This window comes from Palaemon carinicauda, chromosome 16 (assembly GCF_036898095.1).
Source record: "Palaemon carinicauda isolate YSFRI2023 chromosome 16, ASM3689809v2, whole genome shotgun sequence".
Classification (NCBI taxonomy): Eukaryota; Metazoa; Arthropoda; class Malacostraca; order Decapoda; family Palaemonidae; genus Palaemon; species Palaemon carinicauda.
In genome coordinates, this window is record NC_090740.1 from 17695461 (window position 1) to 17720643 (window position 25183).

At 39.9% G+C, this 25183-nt stretch overlaps 1 protein-coding gene across 2 annotated transcripts in view; it reads left to right on the plus strand.

The window, feature by feature from the left end:
* Positions 1-25183, plus strand: part of LOC137655672 (3'-5' RNA helicase YTHDC2-like) — a 388907-nt gene that overhangs the window by 117574 nt on the left and 246150 nt on the right. For both annotated transcript variants that reach the window (XM_068389626.1, XM_068389627.1), the window contains exons 17-19: positions 4652-4771; positions 9200-9357; positions 20690-20804. In XM_068389626.1, coding sequence (XP_068245727.1) covers positions 4652-4771; positions 9200-9357; positions 20690-20804 — 393 coding nt within the window. The remainder of the gene's footprint in view (positions 1-4651; positions 4772-9199; positions 9358-20689; positions 20805-25183) is intronic.

Consider the following 25183-nt stretch of genomic DNA (forward strand, 5'->3'; position numbering starts at 1 on the left):
AGTGGGCATGTGGAAGCATCAATCGACCTTCACGGCCCACTACCTGCAAAGACGTAACCCAAAAGATCGTGGAGATCTTTTCAATCAGTCCTGTGGTGGTTGCACAATAAATGGTCTAAACACCTCAGGCTCCTTGATGGACAAGTAGTAGAGGGTTGAGGGCTGAGGTTACCCGGATTAGTCTGGGATGAATGAGTAAGAATGACTGGCTCCTTTCTTCCTTTCACCTTCTCCCCTCTGAGGAAAACAGCTCCGCAAGCCTCAGCATAGCTGACCTCACCTCGCTGCAGGTAAGACCCATTTCCCTTGTGCCTCCTAAGTATAGAAGAATACTTTGTTACGTCCCCAATACCTTTTAGTGGGAGGGTATTGGGTAAGTCTTAAGAACAATAGGTTGTGTGCTCGAGTTCCTATGTTAAAGACAAGCCACACTGTTAGTTCCACTCACACATAAGCTTCTGCAAGCCGCTATCAGTGCAGTACCTCATATCGACACTTGATTTTAGTGAGGGTAGGGTCCCTTCTACTATTGATCACAGATCGAAATAGAGAGGACCCTGGGTCATAACCAAGGCCAGTTGGTGAGGACTTCCTCCCTTCTAAGAGTAAGTCACCCTATAAATAGCGGAGGGTTTGTATCTACGCCGGAACAAATAACAAATTTGTAAGTAATTTGTATTTTTCCTAGTATACAAACCTGGAGCTATTTATACAAATTGGCCCGCCACCCTGTTCCCCGAGAAGTCCTGCCATAAAGCAAGGTGGTTACTCAGCCGAGAGGTGTGAGTGAACGGGGTAGCCAGTCTACCCCACCCCCCACCCGCTAACTAGCGGATGGGGTAATTATCCCTCACTAAAATTATCATGGCTCGTCTTTCAGCTACGCCAAAAGTATACACCATAAATAGCTCCAGGTTTGTATACTAGGAAAAATACAAATTACTTACAAATTTGTTATGTTATCACTATCTTTTAATTTTCTAATGTATAGAAGTAGAGTGCCATACTTGGATAATATCATGGTGAGTGGAAGATGGAGATGCTCTGGGCATGCTCTTTGCACTTCCTATGAGAGATTAGTTCACCAAACATTTAACTGGGCTTCACAAGTTACTAGGAGAGTTGGAAGACCCAGGCCTATATGGGTGAAGACTATGAAGCGTGAACTAGGAGATGATGAATGGAGAAATGTTGAATCAAAAACTTTAGATACAGACAACTGGCAAAATCTAGTCGAGGCCCTTTCATCAATAGGCGTAGGAGATGGGGATCATGATAGAAAAAGAAGATGGGATAAATATTAATACTAGGTTACTGTAGATGTCAGATTCTCTACAGTACTGTGCAAGAAACGATGCCTCAGGAATTGCATCATACTTCAAGATTTCTGTGTAGAACTTACAAAAATGGATAGTGGTCGTTGTGTAAAGTATGTACTCTTAGTGGGTATTTGCTTTGGTCCGAATAGGTTACCAAGTCCCTCTTAATTTCTAACCCTCTGTTATCAAAGATACCACTTCTCTATTCAATTTATTTTAACAACATAGCAAAAGCTCAGTTGCTACCACTAGAAACTGTGAAACTTCTGGCGAAGGCTATGATGAAGGAGATCTTAGATTTACAATATGTTATTCGTAGTCCCCAAAAACTCAGGTTGGAGACCAGTTCCTAATATGTTTTGTGCTCAAGACATCCCCCAGGTGTTTACCAGGATTATGTCTTCCATCTGGAAATGGTTAAGGTTACTGGGACTAAAGTTTCTTTTGTACCTACTACTTGGAAGATTGACTAATTTTAAGCAATTCATTGAAGAGGATTTGAGTTGAAGTTTGGTTGCTTAGGTTGTTGGATCAGTTTGGGGTCCTGGTCAATTTAATAAATTCCCTCCTGGCTCTGTCTTAGAAGATTCTATATTTTTTTTGAATGATAATAGCATGTAATTTTTACTTTTATAAAAGAGGATCAATTCTTTTCTTTTTTTCTTACAAAAAAATCAAAACACTGAAGCCCATGTCAGTGCAAATGGGGATGAGGCTTCTAAGAACCATGGCCTCCTTAGAAATATTCGTCCCACTGGGATGCCTGAAAATGAGGGATTTTAAATTCAATCTCTTCATATTGGAAAAACCGACTGATCTAGATGTCCTTACTGTTCCACCGATGATAAACCAACCTTTGTTAATAAATTGGTGGGATGGTCACAATTGATTGTCACAAGAAGTCTCTTAGGATTTGAAAATACCGGACCTATCCTTGTTGACAGATGTATCACAGGAAGGATGGGGAGATTTTACATCTTTAAGGGAAATGGACCCTGCAGGAGACAAAACTGCTCATTAATTGCCTAGAGTTACCAGCAATATTTAAAAGCTTCCAAAATCACAGATCACCAGTTGAAGGGAAGACAGTGTTGGGGTTTCTGGACAATGCATCAGTTCTAGCCTATGTCAGGAACATTGGTGAGTACAAGATCTCCACCCCTGTATTGGAAAGCAGACAAATCTGAGAGGAATCACTCGACTTACGGAGTTAATTCTGGGGAATATCAAACTTATTGGGAGACCATCAAAGCAAGAAGAATCAGATTTTGCCTAATGAATTGTCTACATCTGTTGATATGTCAAGGGATTTGGAAGTGATTGGGTTACCCGAGAGTAGGCATGCTTGCCATATCACTGAAAAAAAAAATATCAATGTTTTTTGTTCATCTATGCGGGATCCCTTAGCTTGGAAGGTTACATGACTGGTCAAATCTAGATCTTTAAGTATTCTCTCCAGTTGCCATGATTTGGTAGGTGTTAAGCAAGTTCAGGATCTCTGTGAAAAGAATGATGATGCTATTAGTTCTTTTCTGTCCACAGAGAGTATGGTTCACAGATCTATGGCCTAAATTGTCAAAGCATCCTAGAAGATTTCCATATAAGGTCAATCTGCTCAACCAGGATCAGAGTGATACATACAAACCCATCCGTGCTACATCTAACCTCATGAAGACTATCTGCTGTATTCTCAGAAATAAAGGCCTTTCACATCCCTCTAAAATTAATGGTTCTAAACGAATCTACCAATAAAATATATCAAATATGATGGAAAGGTTATTTTGATTGGTGCTAACCTTGGAATCTTGTCATGAAAAGAACTAGCTTGGATAATAGTTTTTTTCACAAGAAACTTTCTATTTCAGCCATTAAGGGACATTGGTCTATGCATAATTTTGTTCTGAAATATTTTGGATCAGATCTATCAGTTTCAGTTATAGCTGATGCATTCAGATAATTTAGTGTCGAAAGACTTTCAGTAGCAAGGTAAATTTTCTGGATTTGGTTGTGGATTTACAGTATTTAATAGGGACAAGATTTGACCTATTGAAAAATCTCTTTCTTAAGGATATCACAACCAAAAACACTTCCTGTTGTCTTTAGCTTCAGCTAAATGCATAAGGGAGTTACAAGTGTTGTCTGTCAAGGTATGTTTTGAGGAATACAATATGATTTTATCTTTTTTATCTTCAATTAGAGCCAAAGGCTTGAAAATCAAGGTACCTGATATTAGGAGTGCAGCTACTTCCCTTAACTTTTGTAGAAACCTTTCTCTGGAAAGTGTTTTAGCAACAGCTTAAAGAAGCATGGTTTGCTTGTGGTGACTGCTGGGCTCTAGGCCCCATAGTTGCAGCAAGGGATGTGGTGCAAGTAATTTTTGGTTTAGTTATTTTTTATACTAATCTAAATAGGGTCACTCTTATTTATAGATTTATATTTAGTATTCTATTTAGAGTCAATCAGAAGTATAGGCTAGATCGAAAGTAACTTTTTGAGACAATCTACAATCTGGTATTTTGGATTTCCTACTAAACCATTTGGAGCCATGTTTCAAACCATATTTTAAATGGTTCGTCAGAAGTAAACTAGACCAGGATAGGTCCTTAACTTCTTTGGAGTATGTGTACTTAAAATATGGACATCAGGGGAAGTATATACTCTCCTGATGTTCATATACATGCCCATCCTCCTCCGCCATGGTTGAATACAATTTTACCCTTCAACACATCCCTGGGAAAATGAATCCCGTTGCCGATGCCCCATCAAGAAACACATTGGCCTCCATTCACCTGGGATGGGTTTACAATGCCTAAAAAGAAACCATTTGTAGTAGCCTTGTTCTATTAATGAGAAAGGAATGTTAGTTTTGTTATATTTGATAAGAATTGTAATTAAACTTGAGTCAAATACCATTTGAGGGAATGGTCATTACTCATAAGCTTTACCTTTTTTGTACAAATTATCCATTAGGCCATCTTCTGCTTATTTTCATGATTTTCAATGTCTTTTTTACTTCTCCTACTGTTACTTTTGGTACAGGCTCCCCACTGAATCGAAGATATCAAGAGGCAGATATAGTTTCAACTTTGAAACTAAAGAGTCAAAGAGTATATAGCACTGCAGTTCTGGGTTTCTTACCACTTAATGCTAGAATCTTCCCTCTATTTACTGAGGCATATGTTTAGTGAAGAGAAAGCAAAAAGAAAAATTTTGAAATTATGATATTTCATTGGTAATGTCGATTAAACTGCGCTTCTCGAGAAGAATCAATATGAACATCAGGCGAGTGAAGAAATAAGAATTTTTTTTTAATAAAACACCTTTTTTTTCAGGAGTTATGTCTTCACACCAAACTCTTGGCTCCAGCCAATATGCCCATTGCTGACTTTTTGGCAAGGGCACCAGAGCCACCAGCGTTCATGGTCATACGAAATGCAGTCCAATTGCTAAAGGTTAGTTATGAATATTTGGGTTTTACATTCTCAACAGTTACACATCCTAGATGTGCTCATGTGGTTACTGTCTTGCGTTATGATGAATATAAGTTTACTGCAATTTCATCAAAGATTTTAGAGTAGTATAGGTCTAACTATGTACTGTACTCCACTTGTTTTGTGTTGATATTCTCTGTTCACTGTAGTCTTGACAGGATGGTGTTATATTTAGAGGCAAACATACTCACAGAGTTTCACTGAATGCTTACAGTACAGTCGGCTATATACTCAAATGTGGCACTTAGCTGAATAAAGAAAATGAAAACCTTGATTGGACCCTTTGATGTTTTAAATTTAACTCAGTTTTTTTTTTTTTCTTATCAGTCATAAGCTCTGCATATTCTATCTTGTGGCCTTTGGTATTTGATTGTGTTGAAGATTGTTTGTGATTGATGATGACATTTAAATTAAAGCATTTTGTTGAGGAAAACTACTAAATTTTTAAGTAGTCAATAACTGATGTGAGAAGTATTTTTAATGAACAAAATGTTTCCCTTTTTAAACAAACCCATCAATTTACGTTATCCATAGCCTGTAGTAAGCATCTTGGACATACAGTATTCAAGAAAAAAAAAGAATCGATACCACCAATTGACCTTGTAGGTTTGTAGGTAAATTAGTGTTGCTAGTGGACTTTCCCTCCTTCCTCTTATTTTCTTTTGTCTGGAGCAAGATCAAAAGGCAATGAGGTAGGTGGCATGTCTTTAAACATAAACGTTGTTTAAAACTTTATTATATTAGAAAATCTCATTTAGTTTTACACACTGTCAAGTGGTATTAGTGTTAATAGTCATATATGTGTAATTAGCTTTTAATGAAATTAAGGTACATTGAGTATTTGAAACTCGCCCACTGAATGTGTGATAGTAGCCCGTATAGAGAGAACATAACTGTTCTGCTGCTGCTTCTCATGATATTTTTATGGTGTCTGGTGCGCATTGTTATTTGAAACACACACATACACTCTCTCTCTCTCTCTCTCTCTCTCTCTCTCTCTCTCTCTCTCTCTCTCTCTCTCTCTCTCTCTCTCTCTCTCTCTCTCTCTCTCTCTCCTCTCTCTCTCTCTCTCTCTCTCTCTCTCTCTCTCTCTCTCTCTCTCTCTCTTTTTTTTTCCTTTTTTTTTTTTCCTTTTTTTTTTTAATCAATACTTCTCCTTTCATCATTTCCTACTTCACGCTCATAGTCCTTAGCCATGTAGGCATGGGTCCTCCAACTCTTCTAGTGCCTTGTGGAGCCCAGTTGAAAGTTTGGTGCACAAGTATCTTTTGGGGAGTGCGGAGAGCATGCCCAAACCATCTCCATCTACCCCTCACCATGATCTCTTCCACATATGGCACTCGAGTAATATCTCATATAGTTTCATTTCTAATCCTGTCTTGCCATTTAACTCCCAGTATTCTTCTGAGAGCTTTATTCTCAAATATACAAAATCTGTTGGATATTGCATCATTATTATACCACGACTTATGACCATATAGTAACCTCGATCTCACTGAATGATATATAGTCTGATTTTTATATGTAATTTCAGGGGATTTGCTTTCCAAATTTTACTTAACCTAGCCATTGTCTGATTTGCTTTTTTCAATCTTTCATTGAACTCAAATCCTAAAGATCCTGTTTTAGAGATCATAGTTTCTAAATATTTAAATGATTCTACCTCATTAACCTTTCCCCTTCAAATTATGTTTCATCTTGCATTGCATATTCCATTCTCATCATCTCTGTCTTTCTTCTATTTATCTTCAGCCCAACCTTGTGTGATATTTCATGCATTCTGGTAAGCAAGCATTACAAATCCTGTAGTGTCCTGCTAACAAGGACAGCATCATTAGTGTACTCGAGGTTTTCTAAATTCCTATCACAATCCAGTCTAATCACTCTCCACCATCTCTGATTGTTCTACACATTACAAAATCCATTAGGAGGATAAACAACATAGGTGACAACACATTCCCTCTGAGTACTCCGTTGTTTACTGGAAATTCATTTGATAAGACTCCATTAACTTTAACTTTGCACTTGCTATGCTCATGAACAGACTTAATCAAATTTACATATTTATGAAGAATTCCATAATAAGGCAGGACTCGCCACAAAATTGGCCGGTGCATACTATGAAAGGCTTTTCCACAAATGCCATGAAAGTGGGATTTCTATAATGTACGCAATTGCTGTACAACATGTCCCAAAAAGGGAATTTGGTCAGTGCAACTTCTACCTTTTCTAAATCCTGCTTGTTCATCTCCCAGTTTTTCATCAATCATACTCTCCAGTTTCTTTAGAATAAGCATACTATATATTTTCATAACAACTGATGTGAGTGTTATGCCTCTGTAATTTTTGCAATCAGTCAGGTCTCCCTTTTTTTTTTTTCACCAACACTCCTAATTCCCATTCATCAGGTTTTGTCTCTTCATGCCACATTCTAAAAAATAATCTTGTAAGTAGTCTGGGAGTCATTTCACTTTCGGCCAGGGTCATCTCTGCAAGTTATTCCATCATATCCAGGGGCTTTCCATTTCTTTAGATTTTTTGTAATTGCTTAGACCTCAAACACACTGAATTCATTCATGGGTACATCAAGGTCTTCATCATATTCAGGTCTATCAATCAAATTATTCCCTTCATATCTTCTATTTGATAGGTATATATATAAATACTGTATATATATATGTATATATATATATATATATGTATATATATATATATATATATATATATATATATATATATATATATATATATATATATATATATATATGTATACACACACACACATATATATATATATATATATATATATACATATATATATATATATATATATATATATATATATATATATATATATATATATATATATACACATGCATACACATTTATATATAATATATATTCATATATATCTATATGTATATATATATATATATATATATATATATATATATACATTTATATACATATATATGTATATATATATATATATATATATATATATATATATATATATATATATATAATATATATATATATATATATATATAAATATATATATATATATATATATATATATATATATATATATATATATATATAATATATATATATATACACATACACACACATACATACACACATACATACATGCAACCCTAGTTTGAAAAGCAGGATGCTATAAGCCCAGGGGCTCCAACAGGGAAAACAGCCTAGTGAGGAAAGGAAACAATGAAAAAATTAATTGTTTTAAGAACAGCAACAATATTAAAATAAATATTTCCTATATAAACTATAGAAATTTTAACTAAACAAGAGGAGGAGAAACAAGAGAGAACAGTGTGCCCGAGTGTACTCTCAAGCAAGAGAACTCTAACCCAAGGCAGTGGAAGACCATGGTACAGAGGTTATGGCTCTACCCAAGACTAAAGAACAATGGTTTGATTTTGGAGTGTCCTTCTCCTAGAAGGGCTGCTTACCATAGCTAAAGAGTCCCTTTTACCCTTACCAAGAGGAAACTAGCCACTGACCTATTACAGTGCAGTAGTTAACCCCTTGAGTGAAGAAAAATTGTTTGGTAATCTCATTGTTGTTAGGTGTGTGAGGACAGAGGATAGTATGTAAAGAATAGGCCAGACTATTTGGTGTATGTGTAAGCAAAGGGAAAATGAACCGTAACCAGAGAGAAGGTTCCAATGTAGTACTGTCTGGCCAGTCAAAAGACCCCATAACTCTCTAGCGGTAGTATCTCAACGGGTGCCTGATGCAAGATAGAATTCCAATTTCACAGGCTTCTGACTATTGGTAAACAAAAACTTTGATTCAAAGAAAAACGACGTATATTGAAAAATTCTCTATTAATGCTTATGATGAGAATTATGAAACCACTTCACACCTTCCAGAGTAGTCATTGTCTGTTTCGAGGAGCCAGATATATCCAATGTAATAATTGGAATTGTGTACGCTTATTTTAGGTGGAGTGAGCCGTCTGGGAAGAAAGAGTAAACTTGGAAACATTTTTACCATCTTTATGAATACATAATTATGCTCATTTTATTTTTTTGAATGTACAGTATGGTTGTTATAAAGAATTTTTTTGTACATGTTATCTTTAAATTTTTTTATTATTTTTCAGGTGTGCTGTAAAAATATTTAGTAGAAATGTATTGATTAATAGATTAATGTTGTGCTCTCAATATGTACAGTATAAGAACTATTTAGACTGGTTTTACCTGAAATATATATGTTATTCAAGTCTTTAATTTATGCTCTGTAATCATTTTAAAATCTTTTGGAGAAATTTTATTGTTAGAGGTTTTATATTATGATTATGGCAATTTGTTTCATGTTAGATTACCAAATATTCCAAATAAATTTTTTGTTTTACAGAGTATGGATGCATTAGATGGATGGGAAGATGTCACAGAATTGGGTCATCATTTACTAGATTTGCCCTTACCACCCCGCTTAGCTAAGATGGTGATAACAGCAACAGTGTTGAAATGTCTTGATCCTGTTCTTACCATTGCAGCCTGTCTTGCCCATAAGTAAGTACTCTAGGATATTTTCGTGGGTAATAAGTAGAGTTGGCAGCTCAGTCAAGTGTGACAGTACGTTGGCTTGTGCTACTTCCTATTCTTGCAGAGAATACTGTTAGTTGAATTTACTCCAACCTTTGCTTATTTACAAACCATTTTCATCGAAGGCCATAGTATTTGGATGTCAATATTATACAGGCAATGTGTGTTTTTTTTAAATCAAACACCCTACAATGCTGTTTTAGCACCATTTGTTGGGATTGGTCATGGTTGTGTAGTATATATAACTAGTCTTTTTGTTGAGGAATTCTTCAATTGTAAATCGGATATACTATAAAATGATGTTTGTTCCAACACAGAGACTTACCTCGAACTACTTTCTTAGGAGTTACCTGGAATCTCCTCTCAACCGACCAGAGTTTTGTGTAGTCTACCCTAAACCCGTTTTCTATGGAGGACTGACCCAGGAGTAAGGAGAGCGTACCCTGAGGGTAGTCATGAGCTAGGTCGGCGTTAGCTTGGGTCTCGCTCGTCAGTAAGTTCTCTGGTCGCGTCGTGATGCCATCACGCCGCTCTTATTCTCTTGCGACCCTTTGGGTCCCGACTCGTGTGTCCCACGTGGTTACCGCGTGGTATCTCTGTACTTTTTCCCTTGTGTTTGTGTGTGTTCACTCCTTTCCCTTGTGTTTCCCAAGTGAATTCCTTGTTTATTCCCTTCGTGCCTGTGTCTTGTGGTTGTGTTGTGATGGAGCAGATCCGCCGTTGTCCTGGGCCTAGAGCCGGGAAGTCGTGTGGAGCGTTCCTTTCCAAGCCGGAAGTGGACCCGCATTCCCTTTGCTCTTCCTGTAGAGGCAGAGTGTGTTCGCCGACAGACACGTGCGATGAGTGTGTTGGCTGGAATGAAATCCAGTGGGTGCGTTATAGCACGAAAAAGAAGAAATCATCGAAACGGTCTCCCAGGAAGTCAAGCATCTCTTCGCCGTTACCGTCGCCAGGTGGACGGTCTGACGGGGCTTCTGTCTCTTCTTCCCCTACCCGGGGTAGGGGACGAGGTAAGTCCGTTGCGGGGAAAGTGCCGAGGGCTCTTCCCCAGGGGTCTAATTTTCATGATGTGGGGGTTGCTGGGCCTTCTCAGGCTAGTGGGGAGCCTGATAGTGCTATGTCTGGGGGTTCTGGAGACTCTGCCCTTGTGATTGGGGGGCACGTCTCCTCCGACGACCCCATGTGGAGTAGTAACGCTGTACCTGTCTCTTCACCCGCATCGTAGGCCTGTGTTTCAGGTACTTCAACGACTGGTAGCGTCCAGGAGAAATTAGACTCGACGGTAGGTGAACCCTTCGGGTGGAGGCTCCCGAAAACGCCAGGTAGGTCCCCGTTACGGATGGAAGACGGCCTTGATACCTGGTTCCCAAGTGTAGTGCAACCAACCTCCTTTCCAGCTCCTCTGACGGCGGTTCCGGATTCTTTTTTGCAACCCTCGACCTCTGGAACTCAACAGGTTGCGAAGACCTCTGTAGCCCCCGCTCCCGTCCGTCGTTCGGGTTGTGCAGTATCGTCGGGATCTTCGGAAGGAGGTTCTTTGGTCTCTTCAGAGGGTGAAGCGAGGAGGAGACACCGATGGAGGAGGGAGAGGTCCAGGAGCAGATGTTCCCGCTCAAGGTCCCACTCGAGATATAGTAGGAAACGATCCAGGTCACCAAGGAGGAAGTACAGGAAGAGTAGATCCCCCGATGGTGAATGGGTCTTCGTTCCCCGCAGGAACGATTTTCAACGTTCTCCAAGCCGACGGTCCAGGGATTATTCGCCACGAAGGCCCTCGACCAGCCACAAGTATGACCCTCGCAGGGAACAATGCGAGAAGGCCTCTTCAGGCAGGCATAAGACCGCGAAGCTTCCGGCTCAACCCGCCCAGCGGGGGGAGCTGGGCTTTCGGACAGGCAGCCTGGTCGAGTCAGCACAGCTGGCTCGGCTCTTGGACTCACAGGAACGGCTTCCTCCGTCCGGTCAGCCCACGGAAACCGCGTCCTCGTCCTCCAAAGATATTTTGCGGACGGTAGTTCTCGCCGACACGGCGGTTCCCGTCCCGACACCCGCCCCTAGTGCAGAGGTTTCCATCGGAGCAGACCGCTACCACCGCAGGGTGGTGCCCGTTGAGCCAGAGCCGCGGCGCCCGGTGGTAGTGGCCGGTGACCCAGCACCTCGGAATCAAACAGAGGGTGTTGCTGACGGCAGAGAGGGTTCCCCGACCGAGGACTCGGCGTATCGAAGAGTGATAGGCCTGATACGCAGGCATCATCGTATTGAAGAACCTGTTCCAGCTGACGAGGACTTCTGGAGGTCCAGCCTAAGTCGGTTGATGGAGGCACCCGTGCAGCAGAAAACCTCCCTAGCCCTGCCTGTGGCCAGGGATCTAGTCCTGGGACGGGCCCACGTGGATAAGATTGTGGCGGGCAATGCCGAGGCTCCCAAGTCGCAGAGCTCCTCAAAGTTACTACAGGGACTCAGGTCCCAGAGTAAGTTTTATGTCCCTGAAGGGCAGCGACCGGGAGCCTGCAAGGTAGAGTCTTCCCTGGAAGTTCTGGGTCAGGGTGCCCCAGAAGACAGAGCCTCATCAGCCCCGATTTGTTTTTCGCAGTCGAAGGCTGCGATGATGGAAGAAATGTCGAAAGACTTACTACACGACGCCTCCTGGTTGGACTGGTGGGCCTCCACGCTGGTAGGGGTGCAGGCCACCTATGACTTGACGGACCTGGAGCAACAAGACCTCCTGAAGGAACTTATCATCTCCGGGGGCAAGACTTTGAAGTTCTTGACGTATCAGTCTCTTGCCCTATCAGCGAACTGGGTACTTCGTAAACGGGATACTATCTTGGCGAAGCTTTCCCGGAAGATCCCGGACAGAGAGGCAAGGGCTTTGAGGAGCCTACCTGTGTGGAGTGACTCCCTGTTCCTGTTAAAACATCTGGAGGAGCTAATGGAGGTCGTCTCAAAACAGAAGGAGGTGAGCACACCCAGACCTCAACCCGTAAGGAGACCCGCCTACAAGAGGTCAACATCAGATGGGCCCGCTACTTCTCATGCCTCTCCTAGCCTGACGAGGAGAGACGCCCCATCTTTCTCTTGGGCTCCAACACCACAGCCCCCCTGAAGAGGAGCCCCAGCAGCGTCTGCCTCTTTTAGGACGGCTTATTCAGCGTCCAGGAGAGGACGTTCAGGCCGCTCCTCCAGGAGGAGATAGAGTGGGAGGCCCCCTACTCCTGCCCAAGCCTCAGGTTGGGGGATGCCTCAGACGAAATTGGCAAGCATGGAGGGCTCACGGTGCGGAGCCCTGGACAGTATCCGTACTGAAAGAAGGGTACAGACTCCCGTTCTTAACGGAACCTCCACCTTTGATTCCGGCCAGCCTGACGGAGTGGCTGGCACCCAAGGACCCATTGAAGAGGGCGGCCCTTCAGGAAGAAGAGGCCACGATGTTGGAGAAAGGTGCCATGGAAGAGGTCCTACATCCGGGACCAGGCTTCTACAGCCGACTATTTCTAGTAGAAAAGGAGACAGGGGGATGGAGACCGGTGATAGACCGGTCAGCCCTCAACAAGTTTGTTTGCAAGACGGACTTCAAAATGGACACTCCGAAGTCGGTCTTGCAGTTCTTGAGGGAAAAGGACTACATGATGACCATAGACCTCAAGGACGCATACTTTAAAATCCCGGTCCACCCCTCAAGCAGAAAGTTTCTCCGGGTGAAGTGGAGTGCCCAGATCCTGCAATTCAAGACCCTCTGCTTCGGTTTGTCAACAGCTCCCCAGGTATTCACGAGAGTCTTCACGACAGTTTCGGTGCGGGCTCACGAGCGGGGTATTCGCCTCATTCAGTACCTGGACGACTGGTTGCTCCTTTCCTCCTCAGAGGACGTTTTGAGGGAGCAAGGTGTAAAGCTGCTTCAATTCTGCAAGGATCTGGGTATCATGATCAACCGAGAAAAATCGAACCTGTCGCCCTCCACCAGGATGACCTACTTGGGGATGACACTGGACTCCCAACTAGTGAAGGCCTTTCCGTCAGAGGACCGTGTGAACAACCTAGTAAGGATCCTTCTGCCTTTCCTTTCGGGACAACCCAGGAGAGCCAAGGACTGGCAGAGGCTGATAGGCCATCTAGTGTCGTTAGAGAAACTCGTTCCCCAAGGGGGGCTCAGGCTCAGGAGCATCCAATGGAACCTGAAGAGTTGCTGGAACCAACTAGACTCTCCCCAAAAATTAATCCCCGTCCTGCCAGACACAATACCCTCCCTGGAGTGGTGGCAGTGCCGGTCAAATACGCTCAAGGGGATGCCCTTCGCAACCGAGCCTCCCGAGATGCTCCTGTTCACAGACGCCTTCAACGAGGGGTGGGGAGCACATCTCCTCAACGAGACGGCGAGAGGAACCTGGACGTACGAGGAGAAAGGGCTACACATCAATGTCCTGGAGCTGAAGGCAGTCCAAAAAGCTTGCCTGCAGTTCATCGATCTTCTAAGGGCAAACACGGTGGCGTTGATGTGCGGCAACGCCACAGTAGTCGCGTACATAGAGAAACAAGGAGGCCTAAGGTCAAAGGAGTTGTGCGATCTCACTCTAGAGATCCTGGATTGGGCAGAGTCGAACCAGATAGTGATTTCGGCAAGGTTCATCCCAGGCAAGAAGAACGTTCTAGCCGACGGTCTCAGCAGGATGGGACAGATAGTAGGAACAGAGTGGTCCCTCCTCCCAGAAGTAGCCAGGCTCATCATTCAAAGGTGGGGATCCCCAGTGATGGACCTTTTTGCAACCAGGCTGAACGCACAACTCCCCGTGTTTTGTTCTCCTGTCCCAGACCCAAAGGCAGCCTTGGAAGATGCCTTTCAGCACAAATGGGACAACCTCGACGTGTACGCTTTTCCCCCCTTCACATTGATCAGGCAAGTGCTCAACAGAGTAAGGGCGGCCCGAAACTTAAAGATGACTTTGGTAGCGCCCTGGTGGCCGGAGAGGGAGTGGTTCGCAGATCTAAAAGACCTGGCATGTCTTCCTCCGCGGCCGCTACCCGACAGGCCAGATCTTCTACAACAGCCGCACTTTCTCAGGTTCCACGACAACCCGCAGTGTCTACGCCTTCACGCCTGAAGACTATCGAGCGGCTCCTGAGGAAAGAGGGATATTCGTCAGGAACTGCAGAGAAGATGTCGCGTTACCTGAGACGGTCTTCGGCGGCGGTCTACCAAGCGAAATGGGCCGCCTTTACGAAATGGTGTGCTTCAAAGAACATCAAGCCCCTCAAAGCTTCGGTCCCAGATATCGCAGATTTTCTAGTGCATCTCAGAGACGAAGTGGGCATGTCTATTCCAGCTATAAAAGGGGTGCTCTTTCTGACCTTGAAGAGCCTTTTGTACCATCCTAGGAACTTACTGATGAGCGAGACCCAAGCTAACGCCGACCTAGCTCAGGACTACCCTCAGGGCACGTTCTCCTTACTCCTGGGTCAGTCCTCCATAGAAAACGGGTTTAGGGTAGACTACACAAAACTCTGGTCGGTTGAGAGGAGATTCCAGGTAACTCCTAAGAAAGTAGTTCTCGGTAAGTATGTTAGGAAAAATAAAAATTACTTAAAATTTTTGATTTTGGCATTATTTTGTAGGGATTTAAGGAAGTTCTTTGTACAATGAATGTATTTCCTTTAGACATCATATTTGTATCATTTTGATGAATCTCACCTATAGGTCACATTGCTAATACCTCTGAAGTGTGAGGTTTTTGTACCCACCCATAAGAAATCACCCAACTTGGGAACATTGCTTTACTTGCGTGGAATAAAAACTGTGCTCATTAGTTCAGCACCTCACTCTTGGATCTCTCTATTTCCATCACTGTGACAGTTATATCGACCTTTTTATTCTTGCTATATTTAATTTGTTAATTTTTTGGGATACAGTAACTAAGTTTGCGTTTTATATTTTTTTTTTCGGTATTGTTGAAGTATGTTTTGTGTCTCCCAGTGTGTTTAATATTATGGTCAGCATAATTGCTGAATTTCAGCCTTTGCTTATTCGTTCTCCATGTACTCTGCATGGGAGTAACAGACTTATATATTTTTTTTTTTAAATAGGATGTGATTTCTTTAGTTCTGTTAAGTTAATGACAATTACTTCTTAAAGGTTTAGTTCCAAAGGTATTTAGGGTTCTCTTCATCCTAATGCAGAGACTGGTCAGGGTTTTATGTCCTTGCTACTGCCCTATAGTTATATCATGTGTAGCCATTAATGGAACTAGCTTCATGATGAAAGTTAAAGAGTATTTTCATTTTTTTTCAATATTATGGTGAAAAGGTAGGGTACAATCCTTAGGTTCTTCGTTACTAATGAAATTTTTTTTTGTATAATGTAAAGTAAATAAAGTTTTGATACTTAACATACCACTCCCTATGGATTCTGTTACCTACCACCCCATTTCCCATGGTTAAATAGATAGTTAGGCCAAAAGTGTAAATTTTTTCCAGAAACATAAGTACACAAGAATATATATTATTAGCCAGTCTGCAGCTCATTTTGCAATTTGGTACATTAAGCATACAGTGTATGTTTGTGTCTGGGAGGGATATTTTTGGATTTGAGGAAAGGTGCTCTCTACTGGTTATTATTAACTCTGAAAAAAGATGATGTTGGCCATATGGTCCTCAGTGGTTAGGGAAATTACTCAAAAGATCATAATTGTGCATACTAAAGTGTCATTGTGTAGCAGACTACACAATTGTCCGGATGCCAAACAGCTAAGTCATCCACTTGGACAGAACAGTGGCCGTGCGAACAACACACGGCATGGCCGCAGGGTTGATGGAGGACAGCGGCACATGCCGTCATCGCACAGCGTACAGTTTGTAAGATAAAAGATACATGAGTATCTTAAAGGAAAGCAAATTAGGGGCCCGGAGGCCCAGGAGCTTAAAATATATATACCGTATATATCAATATCATGATAAAATTTTTTATATATATATATCAAGTATCTTGAATGAAAGCAAATTAGGGGCCCCGGCTCCTTAAATTATATCAATATCATGATAAAAGATTTTATTTTGACTGTATTATGAATAAGAATAAGTCAGTCCGTAACCGTGATCATATCAAAAGAGGGAAGGGAAGGTCGAGAACTAGGATCGTATATATAATATATATATGTGACTAATATATAAAGTTAATCCAAGTAATAATGAGTAACGTTGGCTCCGGAGGCTCAACTAAACAACTCGACCAGATGGTAATGTATAAAAGCTACGTCCGGGGATCCCGTAATGAAAGTCTTTATATATGTATCTATATGAGGTCTGTGAGGTGCGGGACACCATAGAGGGGGAAGGGATCTTTAATGGGTCCGTGAAGTGCGGGAGCGTGAGGGAGTAGCACGTACAAAACAGAATAAAATAATATAACATGATAAGGTACCACGGACCGAGCAGAAAACTTCCCGTCGACCGTTGGCCAAACGAGCGACGGAAAGAAAACGACTACGACCGGGTAGAGTAGTACAAAAAGTGTAAGTAATGTACTGTACGTTAATGTATAATAATAGCAAGCCTCACAGATCAACGGGAACCGCCCGTGCAAAGAGAGCGAAATGCCCCATGAGGGGAACATAACGCAACATAGTGACTCTAACTCGACATGGGAGAGAGAGAGGGAAGGTAACCCTGGGGTGGGGTATCGGGCGGGAGGGAGGCTAGTAGTGGGGCGATAGCAGGTATACCAACCTGCCAGACCCACGATTGATATGATCACGCGGAAAGACTAAATAACACTATAATAAACATAACACATGGTAAAATAAGATAGGAAGGCATGCTGGATGATAAAAATAATAGAATAATAATAAAAATAACGAAACATCAATCGTAAAACAAACGAGGGAACGAACATGAGACAGGAGAAAACCAAGTCTAACAGGCAGGGCTACCAACATAACACAGAGTCAGTGAAGTGCCAACAAAATGAAAAACTAATATCTGACTCATGAAAGTCCCTCGAGCTAATGAAAGAAAAACGAATGACAATAATGAGAAGCATGTCCGTGGCGTGCGAACGTAAATTAATCCAAGTAATAATATTAATGGAATAGAAACGCCCGAAGGCGACCAGGCATGCCAACCTAACGAGAATACGCTAACATATATCGTAATAACTGTTATCGTAATACAGTAACAGGACATCAGTATAATAAAATAATACGGTGTGTGAACCGTGGATACCCAGAAAGTTCATAACGAGAAACAATCAGTATGGAGGACTCATTGTAAAGCGTTAAGAACGACGAGAGAGAGAGATAAGAGGAAGCCGAGCACCATGAAAGACCCACGCGGGGTCGTGAAATATAAAACTGTCATAATATAGCAAAAAAGGGCAAGGCCCCCTCCAAAATCTCAAAACTCATAGATCTGGTACTTAACTTAGATGGGGTGACGGTAGAGTCCGACATCTTGAGGTAAATCCAGGTAAACCAACGAAATTCACACACCGAGGCAAAAAATGTATTGACAGCGCGTGCTATGAAAAGGGAGTGACGTCACTGGCGTGGGATCGATAGTAGTAGTAGGATGTTGAACGGCACCTCGCTGTTCGGGGATATTGACAGGAGATATCTAAATGGTGCGAAGCCTCTGGTTATGATTAATTCATGCCCCAGTATTATACCGACACCTTATTAAGGTGAGCGAGCTGGGTTCAACCTAGCATTCCTATACAAATTTTTCTCCTGTCAATATCCCCGAACAGCGAGGTGCCGTTCAACATCCTACTACTACTATCGATCCCACGCCAGTGACGTCACTCCTTTTTCATAGCACGCGCTGTCAATACATTTTTTGCCTCGGTGTGTGAATTTCGTTGGTTTACCTGGATTTACCTCAAGATGTCGGACTCTACCGTCACCCCATCTAAGTTAAGTACCAGATCTATGCTGGGTTCAACCTAGCATTCCTATACAAATTTTTCTCTGGTAAATTCATAGCAGTTTTTACCTTAGAAATGATGTAAATACGCTAACATATATCGTAATAACTGTTATCGTAATACAGTAACAGGACATCAGTATAATAAAATAATACGGTGTGTGAACCGTGGATACCCAGAAAGTTCATAACGAGAAACAATCAGTATGGAGGACTCATTGTAAAGCGTTAAGAACGACGAGAGAGAGAGATAAGAGGAAGCCGAGCACCATGAAAGACCCACGCGGGGTCGTGAAATATAAAACTGTCATAATATAGCAAAAAAGGGCAAGGCCCCCTCCAAAATCTCAAAACTCATAGATCTGGTACTTAACTTAGATGGGGTGACGGTAGAGTCCGACATCTTGAGGTAAATCCAGGTAAACCAACGAAATTCACACACCGAGGCAAAAAATGTATTGACAGCGCGTGCTATGAAAAAGGAGTGACGTCACTGGCGTGGGATCGATAGTAGTAGTAGGATGTTGAACGGCACCTCGCTGTTCGGGGATATTGACAGGAGATATCTAAATGGTGCGAAGCCTCTGGTTATGATTAATTCATGCCCCAGTATTATACCGACACCTTATTAAGGTGAGCGAGCTGGGTTCAACCTAGCATTCCTATACAAATTTTTCTCTGGTAAATTCATAGCAGTTTTTACCTTAGAAATGATGTAAAAGGAGCATTTCACTGGGCGGCACGGGTCTCTCGCCCAGAAATAGATTTTTCCTACGTCAAAATCCCTTAATTGTGCATACTAAAGTGAATTCAACCAATTTTGAAAAAAGAAAGAAAGATATTAAGCCCAATTTCTCAGTGTGAATTTTTTTGTTTTCTTAGAAAAAAGAAACTACACTTTTTGTTATATACCCATTTTTATTCAAAACTGAAAAGATAGGCAACTTTTATAGCCTACAATCTATACATTAATTTTTCAGAAAGAAAAATGCTTGCATATAAATAGCCACCTTTAAAAGTAGAGTAGATTCAATATGTTGATAGAATAATACTTAAAAATAAAGTTAGAATGCTTTAATAGAATAAAAATTATAAAGGGAGTAAGAATGCTAAAATGCTTTCCAACATACATCTTTTAAGTATAAAGTTGTCTTTCACATGGTTTTTAAATGAAAAGTTGGTTGAGAAACCAAAAAGTAGATAGAGTTTGAAGTGACCCCAAAAAAGTATGGTTATAATGAGACAGAGTTGTGCTCTTAATATAGATGCTATACATTTTGTAATAATCAGTAATTACCTTATGCAGAAGAATTTCAAGGGATAAAGTTTAAAATATTAGCCTTTTCAAATCTAATTCTGGGGAAGTAACTGTCTACACAAGGAAAGGAGTGTCATTTTGGAATCTAATTTTCAGTCATTATTTCAAATATAGATTTAAGAAAGAATTATAAATAACTCGTAAACTATGAAAAATGTAGCTATAGTTCCTTTGTAAAAATTGATCAGCTCATCATAAGCTTTCAATTGATAAATAAAATGACCATATTGAAGTAAGTTTTTTCACCCTGTTGTGACTGACATCAAACTTTAGCAGCTAGCCAAATATGGAAGATAAGAAGTAAAAAATGGCAAAATTCACTTTTGAGCTTTTAAGGGCCTAAATCAGATGCAACAACAAATTATCTTTAGACAGCTTGATTGCACAAACACTCATTTTTCAACAATTGCTCCCTTACTAATTACATTTATTAGTGAATATTTTTGTATACAGATTGAGGGAAATTGAGTTGATAAACTTATATAAAATCTGATGAAAATAGCTTTGAGCAAGTAAATATAATGACATTAATAAGGCTAATTAAGATTATAGTGAAAATCAAGATTGATAGAAATATAGAAATAAAGAACTATCACCATACATTTAGTTTTAATCACCATGCCAACAATAATATAATTTAGTAGCAGAAGTAAATTATCCATGTAATGAACTGTCAAATGTGATGATAGACTGTAAATCTTTTTTTACTTCAAATTGATTTTATGCCAGAACTGTTAAAATGAGTTATTTTATTTTTTTCCTGTCATGAATATGATTGCCATATTGTATTATGTTAAAATTTACTTGGTTACAATTTAACTCCCATCCTATCTATTAGGTTGTCCATACATTTGTGAGATTTTGGTGAAAATACAAAATGAGTACTATAATTGAGACTTGATAAACAATCCTACCTCAGTATTTTGCAATCACATTTTGATAAACATCCGTTTCATTTCAGTGAAGAAGTAAACACGGTGTTTGTCTTTTATCCTAGAACTATGTATAGTAACATTTTTAAAATGATAACTGTATTATTGAAACAATTATTCATGTTTTTCATCTATACAGGGACCCATTTACACTTCCAAAGCATCCAAGTGAAAAAAGAAATGCAAATGCAATTAGGAAGAAGTTTGCTGCTGGAACCTATAGTGACCACATGGTTCTTCTAAAAGCTTTTCAGGTAATATTTTTTATTTCCTTGAAATTGCTAAACCTTCATCTAAAAAGAATAATGGGCAAAGTTTAAACACTATGATTTCCCCCTATCAATTGTTAAACCTCAATGTTGTGTATTTGCCCCATATTTATGTTGCCTTTTCGTGTTTCTCTTGTCTCTAAAAGAGGCTAGGGCAGTTTGTTTGATTGAGAGCATACTCACCTCATTTGTTGGACATCCCCCTTTCTTTTGCAAGGTAGCTTATCTCTCAATTATCTATGGGCTTTGTTTAATTCAAAGTTAGATTTCACCTTACATGTGGCCTTGAAACACCTGCAAGAACATATTTTCCATTTTTGCTGTGTAAATTGTTTACTCTTACAACCTTACTTCATTTAAAGGTCAGGTCTATAGGCTGCTTCATGGCTAAGTTCTATTATTTTTCCTAGATCTACACCTCTCTCTCTCTCTCTCTCTCTCTCTCTCTCTCCATTACATCCCACTGTAGAATCTGAAAACATAATTCAGTAGCTCTCTCTCTCTCTCTCTCTCTCCTCTCTCTCTCTCTCTCTCTCTCTCTCTCTCCTCTCTCTCTCTCTCTCTCTCTCTCTCTCCCCATTACATCCACTGTAGAATCTGAAAACATAATTCAGTAGCTCTCTCTCTCTCTCTCTCTCTCTCTCTCTCCTCTCTCTCTCTCTCCTCTCTCTCTCTCTCTCTCTCTCTCTCTCTCCCTCTCTCTCTCTCTCTCTCCATTACATCCACTGTAGAATCTGAAAAACATAATTCTCTCTCTCTCTCTCTCTCTCTCTCTCTCTCTCTCTCTCTCTCTCTCTCTCTCTCTCTCTCTCTCTCTCTCGCTCTCTCTCCCCATTACATCCCACTGTAGAATCTGAAAACATAATTCAGTAGCTCTCTCTCTCTCTCTCTCTCTCTCTCTCTCTCTCTCTCTCTCTCTCTCTCTCTCTCTCTCTCTCTCTCCTCTCTCTCTCTCTCCCCATTACATCCCACTGTAGAATCTGAAAACATAATTCAGTAGCTCTCTCTCTCTCTCTCTCTCTCTCTCTCTCTCTCTCTCTCTCTCCTCTCTCTCCTCTCTCTCTCTCTCTCTCTCTCTCTCTCTCTCTCTCAGTTTTGTATCTGTGTGCCGGTTAGTGATTACACTTTTGCGATCCTATAAATATCATGATTTAACGCGGATAACAAAAGGCTATCGAGTGCAATATAGCTACAAGTTTTCGTGAATAGTCAGTGATTAGTTTGAGGTCGGAGAAGTGGGATAAAACGTCGGCATAGAATAGTTATCTTGTGAATTACTAAAAATCTAATCAAGATGGCTATGTACAACACGGGCAAGGCTTGGAGAGACATCGCTGGACTCAGCAAAAATAAATTCCATGAGTTGGCGAAACAGGAGCTCGACCGTCTGATAACAGAGGTCACTAGTAACGTCAACCAATGTGACGGAAAAATATTCGCAGACATATTGAAACAATATGATCCAATAAACTGGAGCAAATCTGCGGAAAAACATCAGCAAAATAATTGAAGAAATTCCAAAGAAAATCCAAGTGATAAAGAGACTTATAAAGAAAGTCTACATCAATCAACACATTCCATCAAAGAACAATAAGAAGTCCAATATGGTGAATATGCTGATTGATGCAATGGGAAAAAGAATGCCAAAATGGTGTAATACATGTAAGATATGGTATTCCATTAATAATCCTCAACAATTGATTAGAAAATGTGATGCCTGTCATGTCCCAACACATCCCACATGTGCTGAAATACAGCAAAAAATAAAAAATAAAGACACAAAGGTATTCTGCTCAACATGCTTAGTCTGGATAGAAAATATAATTAAGTCGAGACTAAATCTGCAAATAGTTGAAGATAAAGAAGAGGAAGAAGAAGAAACAGAAGAAGAAGAAGAAGAAAAAGAAGAAGAAGAGAACAATGAACAGGATATGTGTAAGGATGCAGAAGAAATCATTGATATAACCTATGATGCCATCCAACAACATACTTATGAAGAAATAAATTACCAGATGGAAACAAATAATAAGACCCAAGAGGACTCTACCCGGACCTACATAATTTTAGGGAAGAGCAAGAACAAGAAAAAATAGAAAAGAAGGATATAGTCTGCAATATGCTGAAAAGAGGGAATTGCAGATTTGGCGAAAGATGCTACTACAAGCATCCAAAGATATGCCATAATTATGAAATATATGGTAAATTTGCGTATTTAGAACGGATACGGAGACGAATGCAGAGATCTCCATCCAAAAATATGCAAAAACCTAAAAGAAGGAAAAGGATGCATTTACAAAAAAAAAATGTAGATATATGCATCCTGAAACCATGAATGAAAGTAAGAAAACTCAGCAAACTGAAAAGAAAAATGAAAGCAAAAAAGAAACAAAAAAAGAAACAAAAAAAGCAGGCCGTGTATAAACCGCGCTTTGAACCAAGAGCCCCAAGATATGAGGGCTTTCAACCCAAACCTGCACATTTAGAGCCCAACTAAAAAGAATGCATCTATAATGCCAGGGGCTGGTGCAGATATGGGGACAGTTGCAGGTATACACACACAAATAAATATGAAGGCGAAAGAGCAAATATAATAGAAAAGTTGGATTTTTTAATGGCAGAATTCCGGGAAATGAAGAAAAGAACATCATATCAGAACAGGAAGGAAGCATGGGAGAATCCATATTATTACCAATATTAAATAATGGGATGAAACACAAACATAATAGTAATGAATGCACAGGGTTTAGTCACGAGTAACTCTAAAAGGAAAATAGAGTTCTTAGAAGAACTAACCCAAATTGAAAAAATAGATATATTAAATATAAGTGAAACATGGTATTCCCAAGAGACTGGCAGTGATGACCAGATAAAGGGTTTCCAAACTTATAGATCAGACAGAAAAAATAGGAATCAAGGGGGAACCGCAATATATGGAAGAGACATAAATCAAGGAAAAGTATGTGAAAAATACAGCAACACAGAATGTGAATTGATTGCGGTAGAATTTGAATTTGAAAAACTAATGAATATTGTAGTTTACAGACCCCCAAACACTAAGGAGTTTGACATAATAATAGAAAAAATAGATGATATATGTAGAAACCATAAAGACTGGAATATACTCCTATCCGGAGATTTTAACTTTCCTTTCGTGGATTGGAAAGAACGGATAGAAGAAAGTGGTTGTATGTATACATATAAAAAAGATAGTAATAGTAGCGCAGAAGATAAGAGGCAATTTGAAAAGCTTCAAGATATGCTATTAGAACATAATATGCAACAAATAAACCACATTCCAACAAGAAAGGAAAATGTCCTAGATCTAGTATTTGTGAATGAGGTGAATTATGTTAAAGAAATAATAGTGTATAACCACGGGAATTTCAGACCACAATGTCATTGAATTGATAGTTCATTCCAAAGCAGTGATCACAGAATTAATAAAAGCACAAAACTTTGGGAAGGATATGGAAAATATAACTTTTACAGTAAGAATATAAAATGGTCAGAAATAAATGAAGAACTGAATAAAGAATGGAAAAATGTATTTATAAGTGATAATATACAGGTAAATACGGATATACTGTACAAAATACTGGAGAAAATTGTTGAAAAATATGTACCGAAAAAAAAACAATAAACAAAAGACGTGCATACCAAGAGACAGAAGGATCTTATTTCAGAAAATTAAAAAGTGGAAGAAAAATCTTGCAAAAGGAAAAAATGTGTGGAAAATGAGGGAAATAAAATGTAAGATAGAAAATGCAGAACAAAAGATTATACAGTCAAAAGAAAATGAAAAAAGGGACTTAGAAGAAAGGACACTTCAAAATATAAAAAGAAACCCCAAAGTACTTTACTCCTATGCAAAAAAGATGAATAAAAGGAGAATAGAAATAGGCCCTCTAAGAATTGAAGGACGGCTAACGAATGAAAAAAAGGAAATATGCAACATATTAGCAGAAAAATATGAGAGTGAGTTCACGCCAAGAATTGCGAATGAGAATAATGAAACAGAAATGAGAGAAGAAAATGTTGAATATCTAACGGATATAGATATTAATGAAGCAGATATTGTCACGGCTATAAACGAAATTAAAAATGGATCGGCAGCCGGACCAGATGGAGTTCCAGCGATTTTGTTAAAAAAAAACTGCAAACACTATCGCGAAGCCACTTGCAATACTGCTAAGACAGAGTATAGATATGAGCGAGATATATGTTAAACATAAATTAGCTTATATAACCCCTATCTTCAAAAGTGGATCAAGACTAGAGGCAAGCAATTATAGACCTGTTAGTCTAACATCACATATTATGAAAGTGTATGAGAGGGTAATAAAAAAGAAAATAATGAACCATTT